The following is a 20056-nucleotide window of genomic DNA, read 5'->3' as shown; positions in this document are numbered from 1 at the left end:
GAAGGTGGTGGCTCTTTTTTTGACAACCACATTCATTCTGCTTTTGAGATGCAGCCCAAAGCAGATGAAAATGTTTTGCCACACACACCTATCTTAATGACTAGATCGATAGATTGATGCATAATTACTTGTGTTTTTACTTACTTGCTTTGCCTTATTGATCCCAGAGGACATTCAGAAATGGCAGCTCCACAGGGTGGGTGCATCCTGTCAGCATTAAACAAACAAGCAGCATCAGAGAAACTCGGCGCGCTGGATTCATGATGAACACCTGCTCCGGGTTTTGTGTGGCAGAAATATGATCCATGTGAAAACTGGCTCTAATCTCAGTGTTTAAAGGTGAAAGGCTTGTTAGACCAGAAGCAGACAGAGAAGGAGAAGCCCTGGGATGGACCTGCATTCACTCTGATGTGGGCTTTGATTACAGCGGACTAAGTTTCATGCTGCTCCCTCTGACCTGTTAAGCAACGATTCAGCTGCCTTTTAGTAAACCTTTTCTTAAGCCAACTGGCTGCTTGTAAAATACAAACCTTTTAGATTCATACGAGGCTGAAACCAGAGTTATTATAAACTTCATAGTTATAACAATACACATGAAAATAATTAGTCTGTCTTAAAATTAATGGTGCCAATGTATAGGCGTTGAAGCACCCTTATTACTATTATGTTTAAAGTTTTCGTCTTGCAAATCAAACACAGAAACATGCAGTTTGATCAGGAATAGTGTGCTAAATAAAACGTAGGCAAAGTTCACAAAAACCTGTAAGAAAAAAAATAATGGAGATCAATGGGATTGTGACAAAATGAGAAAACCCAGCCCCCTTTGGAGCTCTGCAGTTCAGACATACTTCACAGTGAAAACAGCATTCAAAATTTAAATGTAAAGGTTGGACTTTACTTGTCTGAGCTGTTTTGGGTTGTTTTTCCACAATCACAGTTAGAGTTTTTACGATTCCTACACATTTTTCCACAGAATGTTGAACTGACAGTTGATGATGACACACACTGCAACTTTTGAGCTGTCTAAAACTTTTTCAAACTCTTTTAACTCCCACAAGTTTTTTTTTTCATTTTTGTCTTCTTTCAGCCAGTGTGTCTCTCACCGCTGAAGGACTCACCATTTTCTCTCAAATCCCCTCATAGCGCATAGAGTTCACACCCAAGCTTCCATAGACTTCAACTATATATTTCCTACAAAATAGTCTCTTAAAACTGAAAGTGAAGGGCCTTTTTTAACTTGTCATATTTCCTTCATAAAACACTAAAGAAACATAAAAATTCTCGTGTGATCATCAGTCTTCTGTCGCTCAGGATTTAAGAATTTTTAGGATCTAACTTAGTTTCCGTACAGCAATTTTATTTGTTTGAAGATATTTTTTTAGTCAGTTTCTGTCCACCTCTCTTTATCTTTGCACTCAGGGAGTGACAGACCCAGGTGTGTTGTAACCATGGCGGCCATAATGAGCCACCGGCAGCAACTTTAACATTTCTTTTGCGCTTGGTTCTCTTTGCACTTCCTATACAGTTCATATGTCAAAATGTAGATATTTTATTCTTAGTTTAGATTATTATAAGGTTATGTTGAAGCTGTGTTGTCTCTCCTTTTTAAAATTTTCTAGAAATTTTCTTGTCTCTCCTTTTATAAGCTATTGAAAGTGTAATGAGCACTCTTAGTAAACGTGTGTAACTGCAGCTGCCCCGATGGAGCCATTTCCTCAGCCCACAACCACCACCTAGTTGTTATCAGTGTATGAACAGTCATCAGGGCCAGAGGCCATCATCTGGGCCGCTGCTCTGTCTACAGTGAAAACCTGTTTTAATGTGAGGCTGTTGTTGTTCGATGGGTGGCATTGTGCAGTGAGCAGCTGATGAGAGAAACGACCTTCTTTATCTCAGCTGCTGTCCTTCAGCCACTGTAATCGTCTCAGCCTGCCCTACCAGAGGTGGAGATGACCAGTGTTTCTGTGTTTGTGTGTTATCAGTTGGACGTAATCATCGCTGACCTGGACGGAGGCACAATTACCATCCCTGAATGTGTTCACATCTCCCTGCTGCCCGAGCCTCTCCTGCAGCAGACCCAGACTGCACTCTCCATGGTAAAAAAAACTGTTGTTAAAAACCTGCTGATGAATGCTGGGAAGTCTTAAGATTGTGGGCTGGGTGGTTTCCATAAAGCACTAAATTCCCCTGTTCTGTTTTATGAGAGAAAATGCTAGGAATATCCTCCTGGATTACTTTTCCTTCTACGTTTTTGCAATATTTGTTTTAGACTAAAGGTTATTTATAGTGATTACTTTCTGTGTTTAATTTTTTTTTTGTACATTATTATTTAGGAGGGACATTTTGGGCTCTCTAAGATGTTTATGAAAAGCAGTCATTGCTTTTGAATTGTGGTTCAACGCAGTTGAAGCCACATTATCCTCATCTTTGGATTTAGCCATCAAGTTCTACCCAAATGCTGCTTTGTCTTCATATCAACCAGTTCAAATAAACCCAGATTACTTCCTGCATCTGCAGCCACTTTCTGGATACTAATACCAGCCCGTTCTGAGAAACGCTCTTTTGTTTGCGTGTGTAAAGCTTCCTTTTTTTCTAATTTTGATATCGGTATCTGCATGCGTTTCTTCCCACCTCTGTTGCTAAAAAAAAAAAAATACGTAATTTGAAGTTAGTCATTGTACAAAGTAATCTCAGGTGTGTTGACTTTAAGACCCTCTCACAGTGTTTTATTTCAGTTTACTGGATATGCTGTTAGTTTTTCAGGGACTCAGTTTTGCATAATGGGTTGATTCTAAATATTGGGTCATCCATGTCTTGAAGTTGGGTGCTTTTACTTAAATATCTCATTTATGACCCCCACAGGTATATTTCATTTCACATCTGATACTGTATAAATCACCTCTAGTGTTGTTTTACAGACTTATATGGCAGTCATGAAAACATTTAATTCCATTCTCCTTTACAGAGTTCATGGTGAGGGCATTTAAACACTAATAAACGTCAAAACACAATAACAAAATGTCGTGGTGGAAATAAAGACTTTTGAATGGGAGTACCAGAAATATCCTGAACAGATAAATTTGCTGTAAGACAACAAACTCAAACAGAAAACTAAAACTACGGTACAATCGATGTTCAATTTGCTGATCTCAATGAACTGAAGCAACACTGTACAGAAGAGTGGGTCGACCAATGTGAGGTCATACAGAAAAATACCCCGCTGTGGCCATGCACAAAAAACCTTGTTTTTCCCACCATTTCTGCACATGGGCTCAGTTTTTGGTAAAGTAAAGGAGCGTCCCCTCCTTTTTGCAACATTGTTGGTTTTTAGAGATTTTCATTTCTAATCTGAGGCCTGCTGAGGCAAGGTGATTTAGAACGACGCTATCTAAAGGTGAAGGTGGGCAATAAATTGATTGATTGATTTTAGGGAAACTCAGAAAATAACAATGGATGTACATCTACAACTGATTAGCTTTTAAAGCCGATCCAATTCAAGATGGCCACCACAGCTAATTGACAATAGCCAACACAAACATGTCTCCAACTGAGTCCCTTTTATAGCTATTGAGCTAAAATTTGATGTGGTAGAAGGTGAGTCATTAACACTTTATTAATAACCCAGTATCACCTGTGCAGCAGCTTTATGTAAAATCAAATGTAGCCCATTTATCATTTAATTGATTGATTATTCGAGGGAAACAACTCTAGTAGTCCCTTCTGTTAGCTGGTGTTATGACTGCAGTCACATTTCAAAGAGACTGTATCATTTTGCCTGAATATTTTCTCTTTACGAAGGAAGTCTTGATTAATTTGTTGTAAAACAAACCGCTGGCACAAGGCAGGATTTTCTTCTGTTATGTTTCTGAGGCAAAAAGTCAGACTTGTTTACTTGGCAGAGGCTCGAGTTGGCATTCCTAGCTAAGACCTAGCAAATATGTGTTTTAGGATGCTGTACGAAGAGCCAAAATCTTTTGATATTATCAGGATCTTCCCACGGCAGTATTTATTGTGTTTGTTTCTGAGAAAACGGCTAGTTGGAAAACAGTAAAACGATCTGATACATATCTCTCTGCAGCGTTTTACTGCAGGATTATTTTTTTATGAATAATATCTTGGAGTTTGGAGCTTTCACTGCAGTTAGATTAGAGATTAGCACAGGATAAAAGCAGTAAATTATAAATAATATGAAATGCTACTTTTATCAAGACCTCTGACCTCCCTAAGATGCACAATAAATAGATAAAGCAAGATTGTTAGCCACACCAACCTAAAGGTTAACACCAAAATAAATCAGAACAGGCTTGTCTGAGGCTTGTTGTCAGCATACATTAATTCAAGCACACAGTGAATATCTGCTTCTTATGAAACAAGGCTCAAGCATGAACAAAAATGCACCGCATGTTTTTGTTTGAACCAAAACTGTGATGTCATTCTGATCAGTCTAATTCTCTCGTTGTGCTGAATCACAGAGAGGTTACGGTTCTTGTACATCTCTCTCACCGTTCGTCACTTTTTACAAGCCTGAAAAAATGGTTTTGAAACTTTACGCGCCACCCCGGGGAGTTGGCAGCACAAGAATACTGCTGGTCCTTGTCAGCAGGGTGTGGCAGCCCCCTTGGGTGATTTCGTCTTTAACAAAACCATACGGTTGTTGTCTCGACTTCTGCAGCGCGGCGAGTCGGACCTTAGTTGTTGGAACTGGAACCGGGGGGCAGGTGAACACACACTCAAACACTTGATGAATCGTGGTGTTCGTATCTACCTCACCTCACCACACTGACTTCTGTTTTAATCTGAGCTAACCCCTTGATTGCACAATGAATTGTTTCATATCCCCACTCCCCCCGTTTAAGTATTCAATGTAATGCTTGTAAATCTCCAGCGTAATTTTCTGTGTCAAAGTCTTTTCAGGGAGGACCCTGAACTAAGATCCACTGACTCTGGTTATCCTCCAAATGCCTCAGATATTAGGACTAAAAATAGACCGAAAAAGAATCGTGGTGTTGTGAAATTCTGGGGTCGTCCTGCTTGTTTTTGTTTCTCTCAGTAGTTGACGTGTGTACTGGATGACTTTGAACCTGGAGACTGCTTTGCGTTGTGACGCTTGCTCCTCATCAGCGTGTCAAAGAAGAGTTTACTGTGTTAGAGGTCTTTGTCTTCAGCCAGCAGGCCTCAGGCAAACTTTCCTGTGAGCTCGACTAACTTATCATACCAACAAAACTGATCTTGTTTACTTCACGGTGACATTTGAACGGATAATTGTAAAACAGAAATCTGATCAGGGCTTAATTTGTGAAATGGCCTGGCTTGGTTCAGTGATTCACTTGATTGTTGGGCAGCAACCATAAACCGCGGCTTAGGCCCTTTGCTCTCCTTACAGTTATCTGGATTTATTTTGATTCTGTGGTCCAGAAAATATTTATCTAAAGATTCACCAATAACATGTTTTTTTTAAATAGAAGTACGACTACTTATATTTGAGTATTTGCCAATAAAGAGTACCAAAAAGTACTAATAACTGGTAAGAATTAGTACGAGTACTAATAAAGGCCATAACACTTCTTACAATTAGCAGAATCTCTAATTACACATTTAATCAAATCCAACAGGTGGTTTGTATATTGAAAATTTGTATTTTAAGCAGTTTTTTCCCATTTAAAAAAACAAAAAGTCTCATAAAAACCAGCCATCATCAAACAGAATTTTTTTTTTTTAATGTTTGTCGCATTTAATGGTCACCACCGCAGACATTTTCAGCATAGCAGAGGCCCAACCTCTCCAGTAGCATTGTTAAAAGTTGAAATGTAAACAATATTAGGAAAGCATGAACAGGGTTTCTGTCACACACGTCTTTAAGTCATTCGGCTCACAGCAGCACGAGTGGAGACACGCCACAGAAGTCACTGTTTTCAAGCGTTAGCCTACCATTAGCTTTTCACCTTCCTCAGAGACTGTTGGCACCTTCTACTTGTTGAGCAGCTTTTCTGGCTCATCAATGTCCCCAGGGTGGAAGATTCTGATGAACGCAGTCAGTTTCGGCTGTATCAAATCTCTCCGTTTCGTCCCCTTTCCTCAGAATTGTGTAGACCGATGGCGGCAGCCGGCCCGGCTCGACACTAACAGTCCAGGTGGCTGCTAACAGCTTTCTGAGGTCAATAACTTCTATGCCCCTTTCATGCTTTTTAATAATGTCCTTTTTCAGCTTGACGATCATGATGATGATGGGGGCCTTCATACTGTTAACAGGGGCTTAGTGGTGAGATTGTCGGAACGCTCCTGCTCAGACCAGTGTATTCCCAGGGCCCTCTTCTGCTCAATCATTCACTTTGAAATACAATATATTTCCAAAAGTATTCAGTCACCCGTCCAAATCATTGGATTTTAGGTGTTCCAATCTCTTCCATGGCCACAGGTGTATAAAATCAAGCTCCTAGATATGCAGACTGCTTCTACAAACATTAATGAAAGAATGGGTCGCTCTCAGGAGCTCAGTGAATTCCAGCCTGGTACCATGATAGGATGCTACCTGTGCAATAAGTCCAGTCTTGAGGAACAAATCACGCTTCTCTGTCTGGCAATCTCCGATGGATGAGGAGAACAGTTCAAGTGTAGTTTGATGGAGGGAGGATCATGGTGTGGGGTTGTTTTTCAGGAGTTGGGCTCGGCCACTTAGTTCCAGTGAAAGGAACTCTTAACAATTTTGTGTACCTGCACACAGTCTCTTTTCTTTGGGTGTTTATTAATGGTCAGAAAGCAACTTTATGGTACACTGCTGCCACCAGCTGGTAAGGTGTGTGACAGTCAAGACAGTCATCTCAATAAAAAAACAACAACAACAACAAAAACAACTATATCCAGACAGCTGACATTACTCATCCTCCACCACCTGACTCCTCAACTGAGAGGTGAATGCCTTGAAGTGGTATTGCTGCTGTGGTATTCGAACACTTTCACACGGTATCAGAACTAGTCCCCAATACTTGTATATGTGCATCGCTGATAAGATTTTTGAGCTCTCACCACTGAGCCACAGCCGCCCCAATGCTTGGAACAAATTTGAAAAGAGCCTTTACGTATGCAAAGAAAGCGTTTCAAGTTTAAATATAAAACACAAAAAGGAAATGAAAAGAATTTAGTCATCAGACACACGTAGAATGTTCTGATTACTGCTTTACTTATCTGAGCAGTCATTTGAAAAGTTTAACGCACTGAATATGACGAAGTTTCGGCCGGGAATATGTTCTCAGTGGTCTCAAGTCAGTTCTGTAAATGGAACAAGAATTCAAACAGCAGAAGGGCAGAGATGTTCTTTGTGATTTATAACGCCTGTGTGGGGTTTTTTTGTGCTAATGAAGGTTTTGGACCCAGAGCTGGAAGTTGCAGATCGTGCTTTCCCTCCACAATCAACACAACCCTCTGCTCTCAAGATCCAGGTAAGAGAGAAGCCATTTGTTTAGCTTTGTTCCAGTTACTTTGTGGGAATTTGTCTGCTTTATTAAAGAGAGAGTAATATTTGGGGAAGGGGTGGCCAGCAGGTCACTTCAGCTGAACTTGCGTTTATGTTCCAGGATAAGGAAATCCGAGCCGTCTTCCTGTGGCTGTTTGCTCGGCTTTTCCAGGGCTACCGCTGGTGTTTACATATAATCCGCATTCACCCAGAGCCTGTGATCCGCTTCCATAAGGTACGTGAGCAATAAATAACGCTGCATTTTAGTTTGTCTTGTGTCTACAGATAAAAAAAGAGAAGCTGACAGTCAGCTATGTTTCCACAGGCGGCCTTTCTGGGTCATAGAGCGCTGACAGAGGACGACTTCCTCACGAAGGTGTTAGACGGCATGGCGTTCGCAGGCTTCGTGTCAGAGAGGGGTCCTCCCTACAGAGCCACTGACCTGTTTGATGATGTGAGTCTTTTGGCACAAAGCTCACCGGCTCACCTTTTTTTTTTTTTTTTGTCAAAGACAGTTTGGCCATATTGAAGTTAGTTTCTGTGCAAAAGTTACAAATGTCTTACCTGTTGTAGATGGCTTCCTAAACTGCCTTAATGTGGAGAAAAATAATAATTTCAGACAGATCTGGCGAGCTAATGAGTTCAGCCGCAGCTGGGATTAACACTTCAGTCTCCAAAATGTCACAGCAGTTCATGCCAACACTAATTTTTTCAAACTTTTCCACCACTATCAGGTTTGCAATGTGGAATTTGGACTAGTTTTAAGACGGCAGCAATCCACTTTAGTCTTTGCCATGTTCAGACTAGCCATTAAATCATTAATCCTACCAGAATTAAACTTTGTTTTTTCACACTGAGGCTGGACTGATTGTTTATTAAAAGGAAGTTTCAGTTTCTCACACATTTGCAATAAATTACAAAGTTGTTTGCATTTGTTAACTTTAAGGTTTGTCACCAAGAAGCTAAAACTCTAGCATGGAATTTGGCTGGATATACATTCACTCAAGGAATGTTTCTTTGTCAGACAAGTATAAAAGGCATTTCTATTCAAAATTCAAAATATTTTTTTCCATAGTACTGTAATTTCTAAGATATAAATATTAGTTGAAAAGTAATGTAATGCAGAGATCAATAAACAGTAATTAATGCCCTGACTCCTGTGTGGACCAACAGAAGAATGTCCCATTACACAAAGACGCTCCCTTCACAGGAAGCCCTTCCTTGATGCATTTTTTGGGCTGTGATATGGCAGTGAGATGCTCAGATTTGTTGGAAATTTTGCTGTTTTCACAGCTCGTTGCCAACCAGGTGGAGCGGATACGACAAGAGGAGGCCTGCCCACGGAAAGTCATGAACCATATCAAGGAGCTGGCAGAGCAGCTCTTCAAAAACGTATGTCCTCCAACCACCGCCAGCTGTTTAGAAATTCAAACTCGTGTCTCTTTATTCCACCTGATTTTATTTTTCTGTTCCTTCCCTCTCTCCAGGAGAACCCCTACCCCGCTGTGGCCATGCACAAAGTCCAGAGGCCGTCGGAAACTAGCCAGAACACCTCCCAGAGTCAGACCACCTTCCCTGTTCTGGATGAGGTCTCAGTGCAGCTCTTCATCGATCACGCTGCCGCCAAGCTCAAGAACGCACCCCCCGTGGTCAAGGCGGAGGTCAAGAGCATGGTGCCATCAGGGCCACCGCTAGGTGGGCTGATTGTTGGATGCAGAAACCAATCTGCTGCTGTTAAGTCTTTAAAGAAAGGAGAGAACAAAGGAATAGACCAACATTAAATCCGCTTAAACACTTTGTAGGGTCCACTTAGAGATGCTCAGATTCACTATTGAGTGTTATCTGAACCAGCTCAGCTCTCCTGCCATTTAGTTTTATTCACATACTCACAAAACAAATACACTTGTTTTGTGACTGATATCAACACGTGTCCTCCCTGCACAGCTAAATATGACCATCTGTCTGAGAATAATGTTTTCACACAGTGAGCTTCAGCTCTTATTAGAAAAGACGAAGAATGGAGATGCTTCTTCGACTGCACTAAAATCATCTTACTGTGGAGGGAATCGAGAGTAAGAATCAGAGAGGAATCACGTTCAGGATATTGCTGAATCAACAAGTGATCTTTAAGGTAGTATCTCACTGGGCTGGGACTATTGGAGACTAGTTGGCAACTCTCAAAATTTCATGAAGATCAGCAAATTTTCTGTTAAACTCTCACTGAATTTTTCGTATTGTAACCAGCAAACCACGGGGCCGTGTTTTACTCTTCCAAATTTTTTAAAATGCTGTTTTATTTTTGTGTTGCTAACTCGCAGAACTGTACTCTTGGCTGCACACATTATTTTATTGTCCACTTACACTCAAATTGGACCCCCAGCAGCTAGCTATGTACCTACGTACCCCATGTTTATAATTAAATCTACTGGAGTTCACTTTAGAAATGATGATGGACAGATTTGGACCATTTTTTTTTAGTATTATTATTTATCATCAGTGGGGCTTTTAGACCTGGACATGTTGTCTGTCAGAAAAGAGCTCCTGTATAGGTGTCAAAGTACAGCTCCCACACTCTTGAGACATATTGGAGGGTTTGACACATCTGCAGTGACTGCACCTGTTTTGGTTTTGGAACATTTGGGAGATTCCCTCACAAGTGCTGTTTGCAAACTCATCGCTAGCTGTCCCAGTCAGTGAGATACCACTTAGGAGCTTCATTGATCATCATTGCCTCCTCTTATTTTTTTCTCAATACATTTTGTAAAGAATCCTTCTGGACCCACAGGGTCCACGATGAGTCCCTGTCCCCGTGTAGAAGGACTCAGACCAACACTACCCTCCTCTATTTGTGAAGCCAGAATTGCAGCAGCTTGTTAAAATTCTTCACTTTTTTCCTCAAAAACAAATAACACAAGCTCTCAGGAGGTGATAAGTATTTGACTGTAAATCCACGTTGCAAACTGTGCTTATCAGCTGGTTATTTCCATAAATATGGGAGGGTTTTCCTTTTAAATGCTATAATACCTCATCACAGCGCAGAAAGACACTGTGCCAGGACGGAGATGTAAAGTTCTCTGCTTTGTGAATTAGACGGAAGCTCGAAATCTCAAGCTGTTAGTGAATCAGGGCCTCTGTTTTGGAAGTGAAAGCCTGTGAGTCAGACCGGGAAGACATGCCGGGTGTTAAAAAGAGTCCTCGGAGAGAAGCCTGCAACCACTACGTGAATATGCAATACTAAAGTTTATTGACTATGTCGTGATTCTAAAACCTCTTGTGTGAACCTTTCACTGTGCTGAGGTAGAGTTCAGTGTGACAGTGACAAATGAGTATCTGCTGTCTTCTTCTGTCTCCACAGGAGACGTGGTGGACAGGAACAGCACCGTGATGGCCAACAGCGCTCGCAGACTGGAGGTGGTCAGGAACTGCATCACGTACATTTTTGAGAACAAAATGCTGGAGGCCAAGAAGGTAGGAGAGTTCATCTCTGCATGACCAAACTGTTCGGGGGAGTGTCTTTATATTTAAACTTTACCTAAAAAGAGAAAAGAAAAGTTCAGTTTTAAGTGGCTGAGCTAAGCTGGAGTGGTAGATCTTCGGTGTTTACATTATGTAACTGCATGCCTTGAAGAGAGCTTTAGTTTTCAGCCTGACAGCACACAACAGGAGCCATCATCAGGCTACTAAAAACACTTTTCTTCTGCTTGCAAATCTAAAACCTTAAATAGTCACAGGGTTGTGTTTGAGTTGGTGGTGGCCGCAGACACACGGCACTTGGCAGAGCACAGGAAAAATGAGCCTTTCCCGTTCAAGCAAATTAAAATTCTTTCTGAATTTATTAGTTGGTATTTTGATTGTGAGAGGTTTACATGCTAACGTATAATCAACAACAGGCTGAACTGAGCTGAGGTGGTTCAGAATGAATAAAAGATTTGTTCCCGTTATGGAATGATAATGTTCGACGGGGTTCAATCGTAAACAAAACAAAAAAAACCCCTCTGTTGACCACAATCTGTGTCTTTTGTTTTCCTGATCTAAACTTTTCTCTCCCACTTCGTTCCCAGCTAATGCCGGCGGTACTGCGAGCGCTGAAGGGTCGCACGGCCCGAGTCTGTTTAACCCAGGAGCTAAACCAACACGTCCTTCAGAACCGAGCCGTGCTAGACGACCAGCAGTTTGACTACATTGTTCGCATGATGAACTGCACCTTACAGGTGAGCGCCCAAAACTACACCTCAGCATGCCAGAGTCAAACCCATCAGTGAGTTTTCCACTGGTTTTACTCATAAAATCCATATAAAAGAAAAAAAAAATAGTGTAGATTCTCAGTCGGCAACATGATAAGTGGTTCTCTGGATTTTTCATGACTTTTTATCTTAAAAGCCTCTTCAGTTTTCATGGTGGGTTGGAAGTTCTGGGTTTATAAGTCGTTCCACGTGGATCAGTGACTCATGTGACCTTAAAGGCCTTTTTATTGTGATTGAATTAAGAAAAAAAGTCCAATTACCTTGTGTTGAACCACTTAGGGTAGAAACGAAATGCATAAGTTTGACCATGATGGTTCCTTTAAACATGTTTTCTAATGTCTGTATAAATCTTAACACGAGGTTTTAATCACGTTTGTTATTTATTTTTCATTAAAGGTTTCTTTCTGTACTTTGTAGTTAGACACGGGTCAGTATGAGATGCTTCTGTGTTTCTCCTCTTCATAAAGCCACGGGTGCCTGACAGCCTGATGTTGTCCGGTTAACTTGAAAAATTAGCATTTTTAGGGGGAAAAAGCAGTGAAAAGGCTGAGAGCTGAATGAAAAACTGAGTTAATGTTCAAACAAGCAGAGCAGAAACTAAAACAAGCAGAACACGAGCTAAATCGACATCATAACGGTAGCTAAGAGCTAAAGGAGCTAAACTCTACCGAAAATATATTAACAAAATAGAAGCTAAGAGCTAATATCAGAAAACAGCAGCTAAACTTTAAAACCAGCAAAACATCAGCTAAAAGCTAAAACCAGCTAAGTGTTTTGCTGGCTTTAGTTTTTAGCTAAATCCAACAAAACAGTAGCTATAAAAGCCAAATACAGCATAAATACAGCATGATAAGCCAAAATAATTGTAAATTAAGGCAAATAGTTTGAAAGTATTAAAGTCTAAAGTACTAAAAGTACATTGCACATTATTCAGGACTGAGCTGAATGTTTTGACATATGACCATATATGGTTAAAAGAGCACAATGCATGCAGGGAAGTAGTTTGATTGCAGAAAACTTATGGAATGAGCTAAATCATTTCAACAATGGTGTGAAAGCTGACTCAGCATTTACACAATTAGTTGAACTACAGAGATCCTGCATGAGGTTGTTTATTTAATACATGGGCTAAGTTGTAGCTTGTTGAAAACATCTGTTTAAAAAACATATTATTTAAAAAAAAAAAAAAAAGGACAAGTGTTGCTCCTCTGCTAGACCATGACTGTCTTTGTCCCTGTTTGGCCACCATACATCTGAGTGTCAGCTCACAGTAACAGGTAGAACAGAAGGAGCGCTGCTGTGGACTGTTACTGTCGTCTCATCGAAAAGGATTCAAACCTCAATGGTTTGTTTGAATCCAGAAACAGATCCGTGTCTAACTGCATCTGCTCCTGTGCAGGACTGTTCACATATGGATGAACATGGCATCGCAGCAGCCCTGCTTCCTCTCATCACGGCCTTCTGCAGAGTAAGTTTCAGACCGCCTTCCTCATTTCTGTGTCTTTCTACTGATGTGCGTGTCTTTGTAATTCACTGAGTGAGCAAACCTCTGAGTGCCCCTGAGAAAATGTTCCCGAATCGCGACACGATTCATGACAGCTCAGCGCTGTCCTAACCACGCCTCCGTATCTCTGTCGTACAGAAACTGGGGGCAGGTATCACCCAGTTTGCCTACAGCTGTGTCCAGGAGCACATGGTGTGGACCACCATGCAGTTCTGGGAGGCCATGTTCTACAGTGACGTCCAGAACCACATCAAGGCTCTGTACATGGAGACAGACGATGGAGATCAGCTGAAAACCTCTGTGAGCAACCACACTTATTATACAAATGACAATATTACATTTTTTTAAAGATTTACTCCCGGTGAGGACAGTCAGTGACAGTTACTGGTTTGTCGTCAGGGGCAACAGGGCGGGCCGGGCAGCAAAAGGGAAATCAGTGCCTTGGAGCTGGCAGCGGGGCAGAGCCGGCTGTGGCCGACACTCAGCAAGGAGCTGCAGATGGAGCGCGTGCAGAAGGAGGAGAGCACGGTGTTCAGCCAGGCCATCCACTACGCCAACAGGATGAGCTACCTGCTGCTGCCGCTGGACACCAGCAAGAACCGGCTGCTGAGGAGCACCGGCCTCGGAGATGTGGAGAGCGTCAGCAACAGCTACGTCACGAACAGGTAAAGGAATAACGTCCGACCGGCATCCCCGTGCAGTCGATCGTGCTCTGCGCACACAGAGGGACACGGGTAATTCAGCTAACTAGACACATTTCATTTTCTGTGAAAACGCAGTGCGAATGCTGAAGTATGCCAAATACGTTTGTTCAAGCTAAAAGAAGCAAAACACTAGCTAAAAGTTGCAAAGGACTGACTAAAATTAGCTAGCTAGAAGCTAAAAGTAACAAAATTTTAGCTAAAAGTTAAAAAGTAGCAAAAAGTTCACTAAAACTAGAAAAACATGAGCAAAAAACAGCAAAATGTACACTTAATGTAGCAAAAGGCTAGCTAAAAGCTAAACACGGTAAAAGGCTAACCAAGACTATCAAAAGGACTCAAATCGAGTCAGAATGCTGAAACACGTTTTAAAGAGAACAATGATTTTAAACGAACTGAAGAGATCTGTGTGTATGAGGACAATCTTCGTAAAGTTAAATGTTTTGAAAGTATAAAAGTTACAAAAACCAAAAAGCATATTGCCATCTGCTGAACGAGGTGATCGTTTTGATATATGAATGGCTAAAGTTGCACAAACTACACAGAAGTAGTAAGATGGAAAAGAAAAACTTACCAAAAACAGGAAACAACAGTATGAATGCTGAGTCAGCATCACACACTAATTCTCTTCAGCCGGGAGTCTTTCCTTTTTCTTTTAACACTGCCATCATTAAACCCCACCTGAAGAGAAGTATGGATGATTTACAACAGATTTTAAACCTGCCATTTTTAGGTAAAGTTGTAGAAAAGGTTGTTTTTAGTTGTTATGGGATAGTTTGAATACCTGTAACATTTGTGGAAATGTACACAGTACAGAAACAGCGACACACCTGCAGTACTGGTATTATTAGACCTAAGCGCATCGTTCTAGTAGGCAGGCTCAGGTTCAGCATCTCTGGACCTGATCTTAAGTGTTTTAACTCATACCTGACAGATAGGAAATGATTTATAAGAACAGGCAATTCATCTAAACTGTATACACTTAAATATGGAGTTCCACAGGGACTAATTTTAGGCCCTGTGCTTTTTAATCTTTTTTATGCAGCCATTAGGAAATCTCATCAGGAGACAGCATCAGTTTTCACAGCTGTGATGACGACAGCTTTAAAACACTGTGACTCCTGATGACCAACAACAAATCACTGCTGTTTTATTTTAAATACAGAAAAATGGCAGAAAGTTTTCTTTGCCTCAGTCACAACAAAACAAAGGTTTTAGTAATTGATATGAGAGAAAAGGTTTTAAATACTTTTATATTTATTTTTAGGAAAACAATAATAACGTCTCTTTAAATGATCTTGTATGTGGCTCATTTTATGCTCACCTATTTGTTGCTTTTCTTTGTTTTGTTTAGTTTCTTATCTGCTGTAAATCTCTTCGTGTTACACCCCGTTGTCTGAAAGGTGCTTTATAAATAAAGTTTGATCTGACGGTGGAACCGTAACGACACGTGCAGTCGGCCGTTTGACACTTCGAACCAAATGTTCCGAGCAGGTTGTTTTTTTTTTTTTTTTGCAGTATCGCGGGCAGCATGGCAGAGAGCTACGACACAGAGAGTGGCTTTGAAGACGCAGAAAGTTCCGACGTGGCCAACTCAGTGGTGCGCTTCATCAACCGCTTCGTGGACAAGGTGTGCAATGAGAGCGGCGTGACAAACGAACACCTGAAGGCCCTCCACACCATGATCCCAGGTATGATGTCACACTCGCTCACCTCTGTGTGGACTATCGGGAGCACAGCTCATCGAGTCTCGTCTCTGCAGATATTGTTCAGATGCACATCGAGACGCTGGACGCAGTCCACAGGGAGAGTAAAAGACTGCCTCCGATCCAAAAGGTAACCAATTCCTATTTTTACGTCCCGCTGGACAAAGGCCATGCTGAACCCCGGCCAGCCCCGCCCACTCCCCTCTCCACCAATCCCTACAGCTCAGGCTCACAGTGTCACGGCAGGTACGTCTGTCCGCCACAGACAGAGCGGTGACTGGCAGCACGCCTGAGCAGTGCATGCTGGGTGACTGCTCTCCCCCGTCGCACCGACTGATCTCTGCTGAGGCCGGAGGAGCTCAGCCCGGCTGCTGCAGCTCCTTGAGCTTCTTCAGAGCCAAGTGCCTTCAGACCGAAGGGTGCTGTTAGTCCTGCATGCTGTGCGTTGGAGAGGGATGGGCACCATGCTGAGCTTGATGTGACACCTTTTACTTTGGTTAGAGTTTTTAATTATCTAATTGGCATTTTCCTCTTGTTTCGTTCAATTTTCCCTGTGGAATACCAGCGCTTCTCAGGTCAGAGTGGTTAAGTGCTCAAGAGAAAGCCACCAAGTCTTGTAATCAGTCTTGGTACTCAAAATGACTTTTTAACTTTAGTCACTTTAAGGTAATTAAAAACACTTCTCTGGTTCATTGATAATTATTCATTTTTTCTTTGAATATTCGACCCTCCATCCTGTTTTCCTGGTCCTGTCCATCTACCAGCCGCTGCTCCAAACCTAAGTTAAACTTGCATCTGTTCATTCTTCTTCCAACAACTTTTTTTTTTTTGTCCCTCACATGGCTAATTAATATAACACAAGTGTCAGAACAGCAACAAGTTGTTTAAAACATCAACATAAATATAAATGGATGGAGCAACACCGTTAACTTTTACTGGCCTATATTGAAGCCAGAATGTCTGGGTTTTTGTTTTTTTTTTGGGTGCTGCCATGTTGTATTTTTGGAGCAGAGGTCTGTACCATCGATGCACAAGTCCCCATCAACTCAAACCCTTATATTCCTTCGTTTTAATTGGTCCAATGGATCAGTGTAGATGGGGATACAGAGATACTGGCAGTAAAGCTGAGCTCACTCCTGACCGTAGTTTCCTCTTTATAATCTTATAACCAGGTGCTGGTTTAAAAAAATACAAATGGTCACAATAGGTGCTTTATTTCTTCAAATTCACTCATTCTAAGTATTAATGTTTGAAAGGTACTGCCCATCCCTAGTCACTGTGTATAAATACAGCCAAGGGAATATGGTTATCAGTCTTACTGTTTGTTTATTTTCTTGTTTATAAAATCAAAATCCCATCAGAATCTCCATAATATGTGTGGGGGTGTGTGTGTGTGTGTGTGTGTGAAATGCAGCCACATGCAGGTTTCAGTAACACGAGCATGCTTGTGAAAGCATGACTCTTGTTTGACGTGTTCTTTCCTTACATGCGCTTCATTGTTGTCATACTCATTTTTCTTTCTTCTTTATTTGCTCAGATTGGTTTAGACATTTATTTTTAATCAGAATAAGTGAAAAAATAAAGTATTGGACTATATAGTGGTAATTAGAGGAAAAGTCTTGTTTCCTCTTGTGTTGATTGTCTGTTCTTTTTTTTAATGTATTTGTTTTGCAGCTCTTATTTTTATTTATTTTTCTGTGCAGCCCAAGCTACTGAGGCCAACTCTGCTGCCCGGTGAGGAGCTGGTGATGGACGGCATGCGAGTTCACCTGATCCCAGATGGCCGAGACGAGTCGACCGGGCAGATGGGAGGACCGCCTCTCCTCCCAGCCGAGGGCGCCATCTTCCTGACCACCTACCGCCTTATCTTCAAGGGCACGCCTACCGACCCGTTGGGTAAGAAACAGAAAATCTTTGGTCTCTTAGCTGACGCCTGTTTGGTCATCTTCCCGTTTGCGTTTTGTTTCCTGCAGTGGGTGAGCAGATAGTGACTCGCTCCTTCCCCATCGCTTCCCTGACGAAGGAGAAGAGAATCTCGGTCACGTTATCCATGGACCAGTTTGTTCAGGAGGGGCTCCAGCTACGATCCTGCACCTTCCAGGTATCCCGATCCCTTCGATGCACTCAAATGCTCCGTAAACGTCAAGAACTCTCAGCTGACGGAACTTTTTTTTTTTCTTTTTTTGTCTCTTTCTGTCTGATCTGTAGCTAATAAAAATTGCCTTTGACGAGGAGGTCGCGTCAGATCTAGCAGAAGGTTTTAGGAAACACCTGCACAAGCTGCGGTATCCTCAGCATGTCCAGGGAACCTTTGCCTTCACCGTGGGTCAAAGTGCCAAGATGCTGGAGCCCAAGAACAAGGACAAGAACCAGTCCTTAAAGTAAGAAACAAAATTTCCAGAGCACAGAACTTTCAGATTTCTCAGAATGTCGGTAAATAGAGAAACTGCAAAGTAAGAATTTCATTGCACAGTGTAACTGCTTTTATGCTGGGCATATGACAATAAACTCTTGAATCTTGAAACAGAATGACTTTTAAATGCAGAAATACTGAAGAAAAACTTCTTCTAAAGTCTGCTTCATGCTCCATAAGAAGTAAAGAAATCGGCTCCTGGGAAACCCCTCCCTCATCCCAAAGTGCTGGAACAGGTTTCTCCCCACCAGCTTCTCTACTTTCTCCTCCCTGTCCATATTTTTGCTTCCCCCTACCCACATTTTTAATAAACAGACTTAGATATTTTGGCATTTGGAACTTTGTCAGAAATTGTGGTGGTCTCCTTGTGACGGACAGGCTGTCCCCGGCCTCTCTCACAGTGACTGCTGGAGATAGGTACCAGCTCCCCGTGACCCGGGAAGGACAAGCAGGTAAAAGAAAACGGATGAACAGGGAACTTGTCTCTATGCTGCCCCAGCTGAGGAGTACTTCCTCCCTTCCAGCACAGCTACAGAGAGCTGCCTGCGTCTCTGCACTGTTTCCTCCGTGCACAATAACTGTGAGAACTCCTTCCACAAGTTATTCCCCATTTCACTACCTTTTTAAGTTCATAAATTTCTAGGTTTTGCTGGATCAGTTGTAAAGACGGCTGTATTTTCTAACAGCCTCCAGCTGCTTCTCGGCGGAGCAGTAGAAGCGAAATGACTCCATTAAAGCTCACTGGCTTTTCCACTTAAACAACTTCTGACCAATCACACCATACTTGGCACAAACCTGTGAGAGAAAAGGTTCAGCTCAGACTTTGTGTCGAGAGGGGGCAGCTGAAGCTACGAGAACAAAATGACGCAATTTTCATCACGCAACCACGTCAGTGAGAGATGATTTCCTGACTTCTTACGAAGTATGGAGCAGTGCTTATTCTTATTACTTACTCTTCTTCTCCTTCCTATTCTTCTCGTCCTCCTTCCTTTCATTCTCCTCTTCCTTCTTCTTGCCAGCCACCAAAAAGAAAAGGCTGTTTTTGCTTGTGTTTGAGTGTCTGTTAGCAAGAAACGAATCTTGTGAAACCGCTGGATGAATTTGAATCAAAAAGCAATCAGTGGATGTACATCTACAACTGAATAACTTTTGGAGTCAACCTAATTCACAATGAATGACCTTCCAGCTGACCTTACAAACACAAACATGGCTCTAACTCAGTCCGTTTTACAGATATTAACCTAAAATCTGGTGTGGTAGTAGCTGAGAGTGATCCCCAACACACATTCTGAATACTAGCAGGATCTTACCATGGAATCGTTCAAACGTCCCACCCTGATTGTTGATAAAGCTGATCTGTAGCGAAAAATGTTTTCTGTGATCTTCTTCAGAACGCTTTCTAAGAACCTGATGAAAAGTGCCAAGAGAACCATCAACCGGCAGTACGTGACCAGGAAGAAGTACTCTCCCCCCAACTGGGAGAACCGGAGCAGCTTCCAGTCAGAGCTGGACGAGGATGAAATCTCAGGTATCGAACAAACTCCAGTTTGTTGGAGTATTAGGTTATTTAACTATTATCTACCAAAGTAAAGTGACTCCTTCTGATTACTGCTCATTAAACTCTTCACTAAAATGTTTAAACCTCAACTTCTAAAATCTTTTAGCTTCAACTAAAAACTGGAACTTTTTTATGTTTTAGTACATACAGTCATGATATAAAGAATGTATTCATTTTTAATTTTGTTTTCTATATAAGTCTTGATATAGAATTTAGTCAGATTTGCAGATTTTGTAAAACTCTGCCCAAAAGAATTTAACTAGGCCTTCTACATGTAGTATTAGACATCTGTTGTAGTAGTAGGTAGATATTTTTCCTTCCAAGATGGATTGTAAAGCATCTTACCACATGCAATAATTTTACTTAGGTATGCAGGTAAAACAGCCTCGTTGTCCAAACAGTGAAATTACAGATACTTTAACTGGGGGGTTATTTTAAAAACCTGAAAGTTTTGGTCTGGAATTTCTTGATAGAAAATGT

General features: G+C 41.6%; 1 protein-coding gene across 3 annotated transcripts in view; it reads left to right on the top strand.

The window, feature by feature from the left end:
- The window catches only part of sbf1 (SET binding factor 1), a 67852-nt gene that overhangs the window by 35350 nt on the left and 12446 nt on the right, over window positions 1-20056 (top strand). For all 3 annotated transcript variants that reach the window (XM_017432568.3, XM_017432569.3, XM_017432567.3), the window contains 17 exons: window positions 1983-2096; window positions 7359-7436; window positions 7572-7685; window positions 7776-7904; window positions 8744-8842; window positions 8938-9145; window positions 10806-10918; window positions 11512-11661; window positions 13094-13162; window positions 13337-13498; window positions 13598-13863; window positions 15418-15590; window positions 15662-15735; window positions 17309-17501; window positions 17579-17706; window positions 17814-17986; window positions 19410-19546. In XM_017432568.3, the coding sequence (XP_017288057.1) occupies window positions 1983-2096; window positions 7359-7436; window positions 7572-7685; window positions 7776-7904; window positions 8744-8842; window positions 8938-9145; window positions 10806-10918; window positions 11512-11661; window positions 13094-13162; window positions 13337-13498; window positions 13598-13863; window positions 15418-15590; window positions 15662-15735; window positions 17309-17501; window positions 17579-17706; window positions 17814-17986; window positions 19410-19546 (2380 nt within the window). The remainder of the gene's footprint in view (window positions 1-1982; window positions 2097-7358; window positions 7437-7571; window positions 7686-7775; window positions 7905-8743; window positions 8843-8937; window positions 9146-10805; window positions 10919-11511; window positions 11662-13093; window positions 13163-13336; window positions 13499-13597; window positions 13864-15417; window positions 15591-15661; window positions 15736-17308; window positions 17502-17578; window positions 17707-17813; window positions 17987-19409; window positions 19547-20056) is intronic.

The sequence above is a fragment of the Kryptolebias marmoratus genome, linkage group LG18, assembly GCF_001649575.2.
Source record: "Kryptolebias marmoratus isolate JLee-2015 linkage group LG18, ASM164957v2, whole genome shotgun sequence".
NCBI classification, from domain to species: Eukaryota; Metazoa; Chordata; class Actinopteri; order Cyprinodontiformes; family Rivulidae; genus Kryptolebias; species Kryptolebias marmoratus.
The sequence above is the reverse complement of the archived record's forward strand: the minus strand, read 5'-3'. Positions and strand labels throughout refer to the sequence as shown.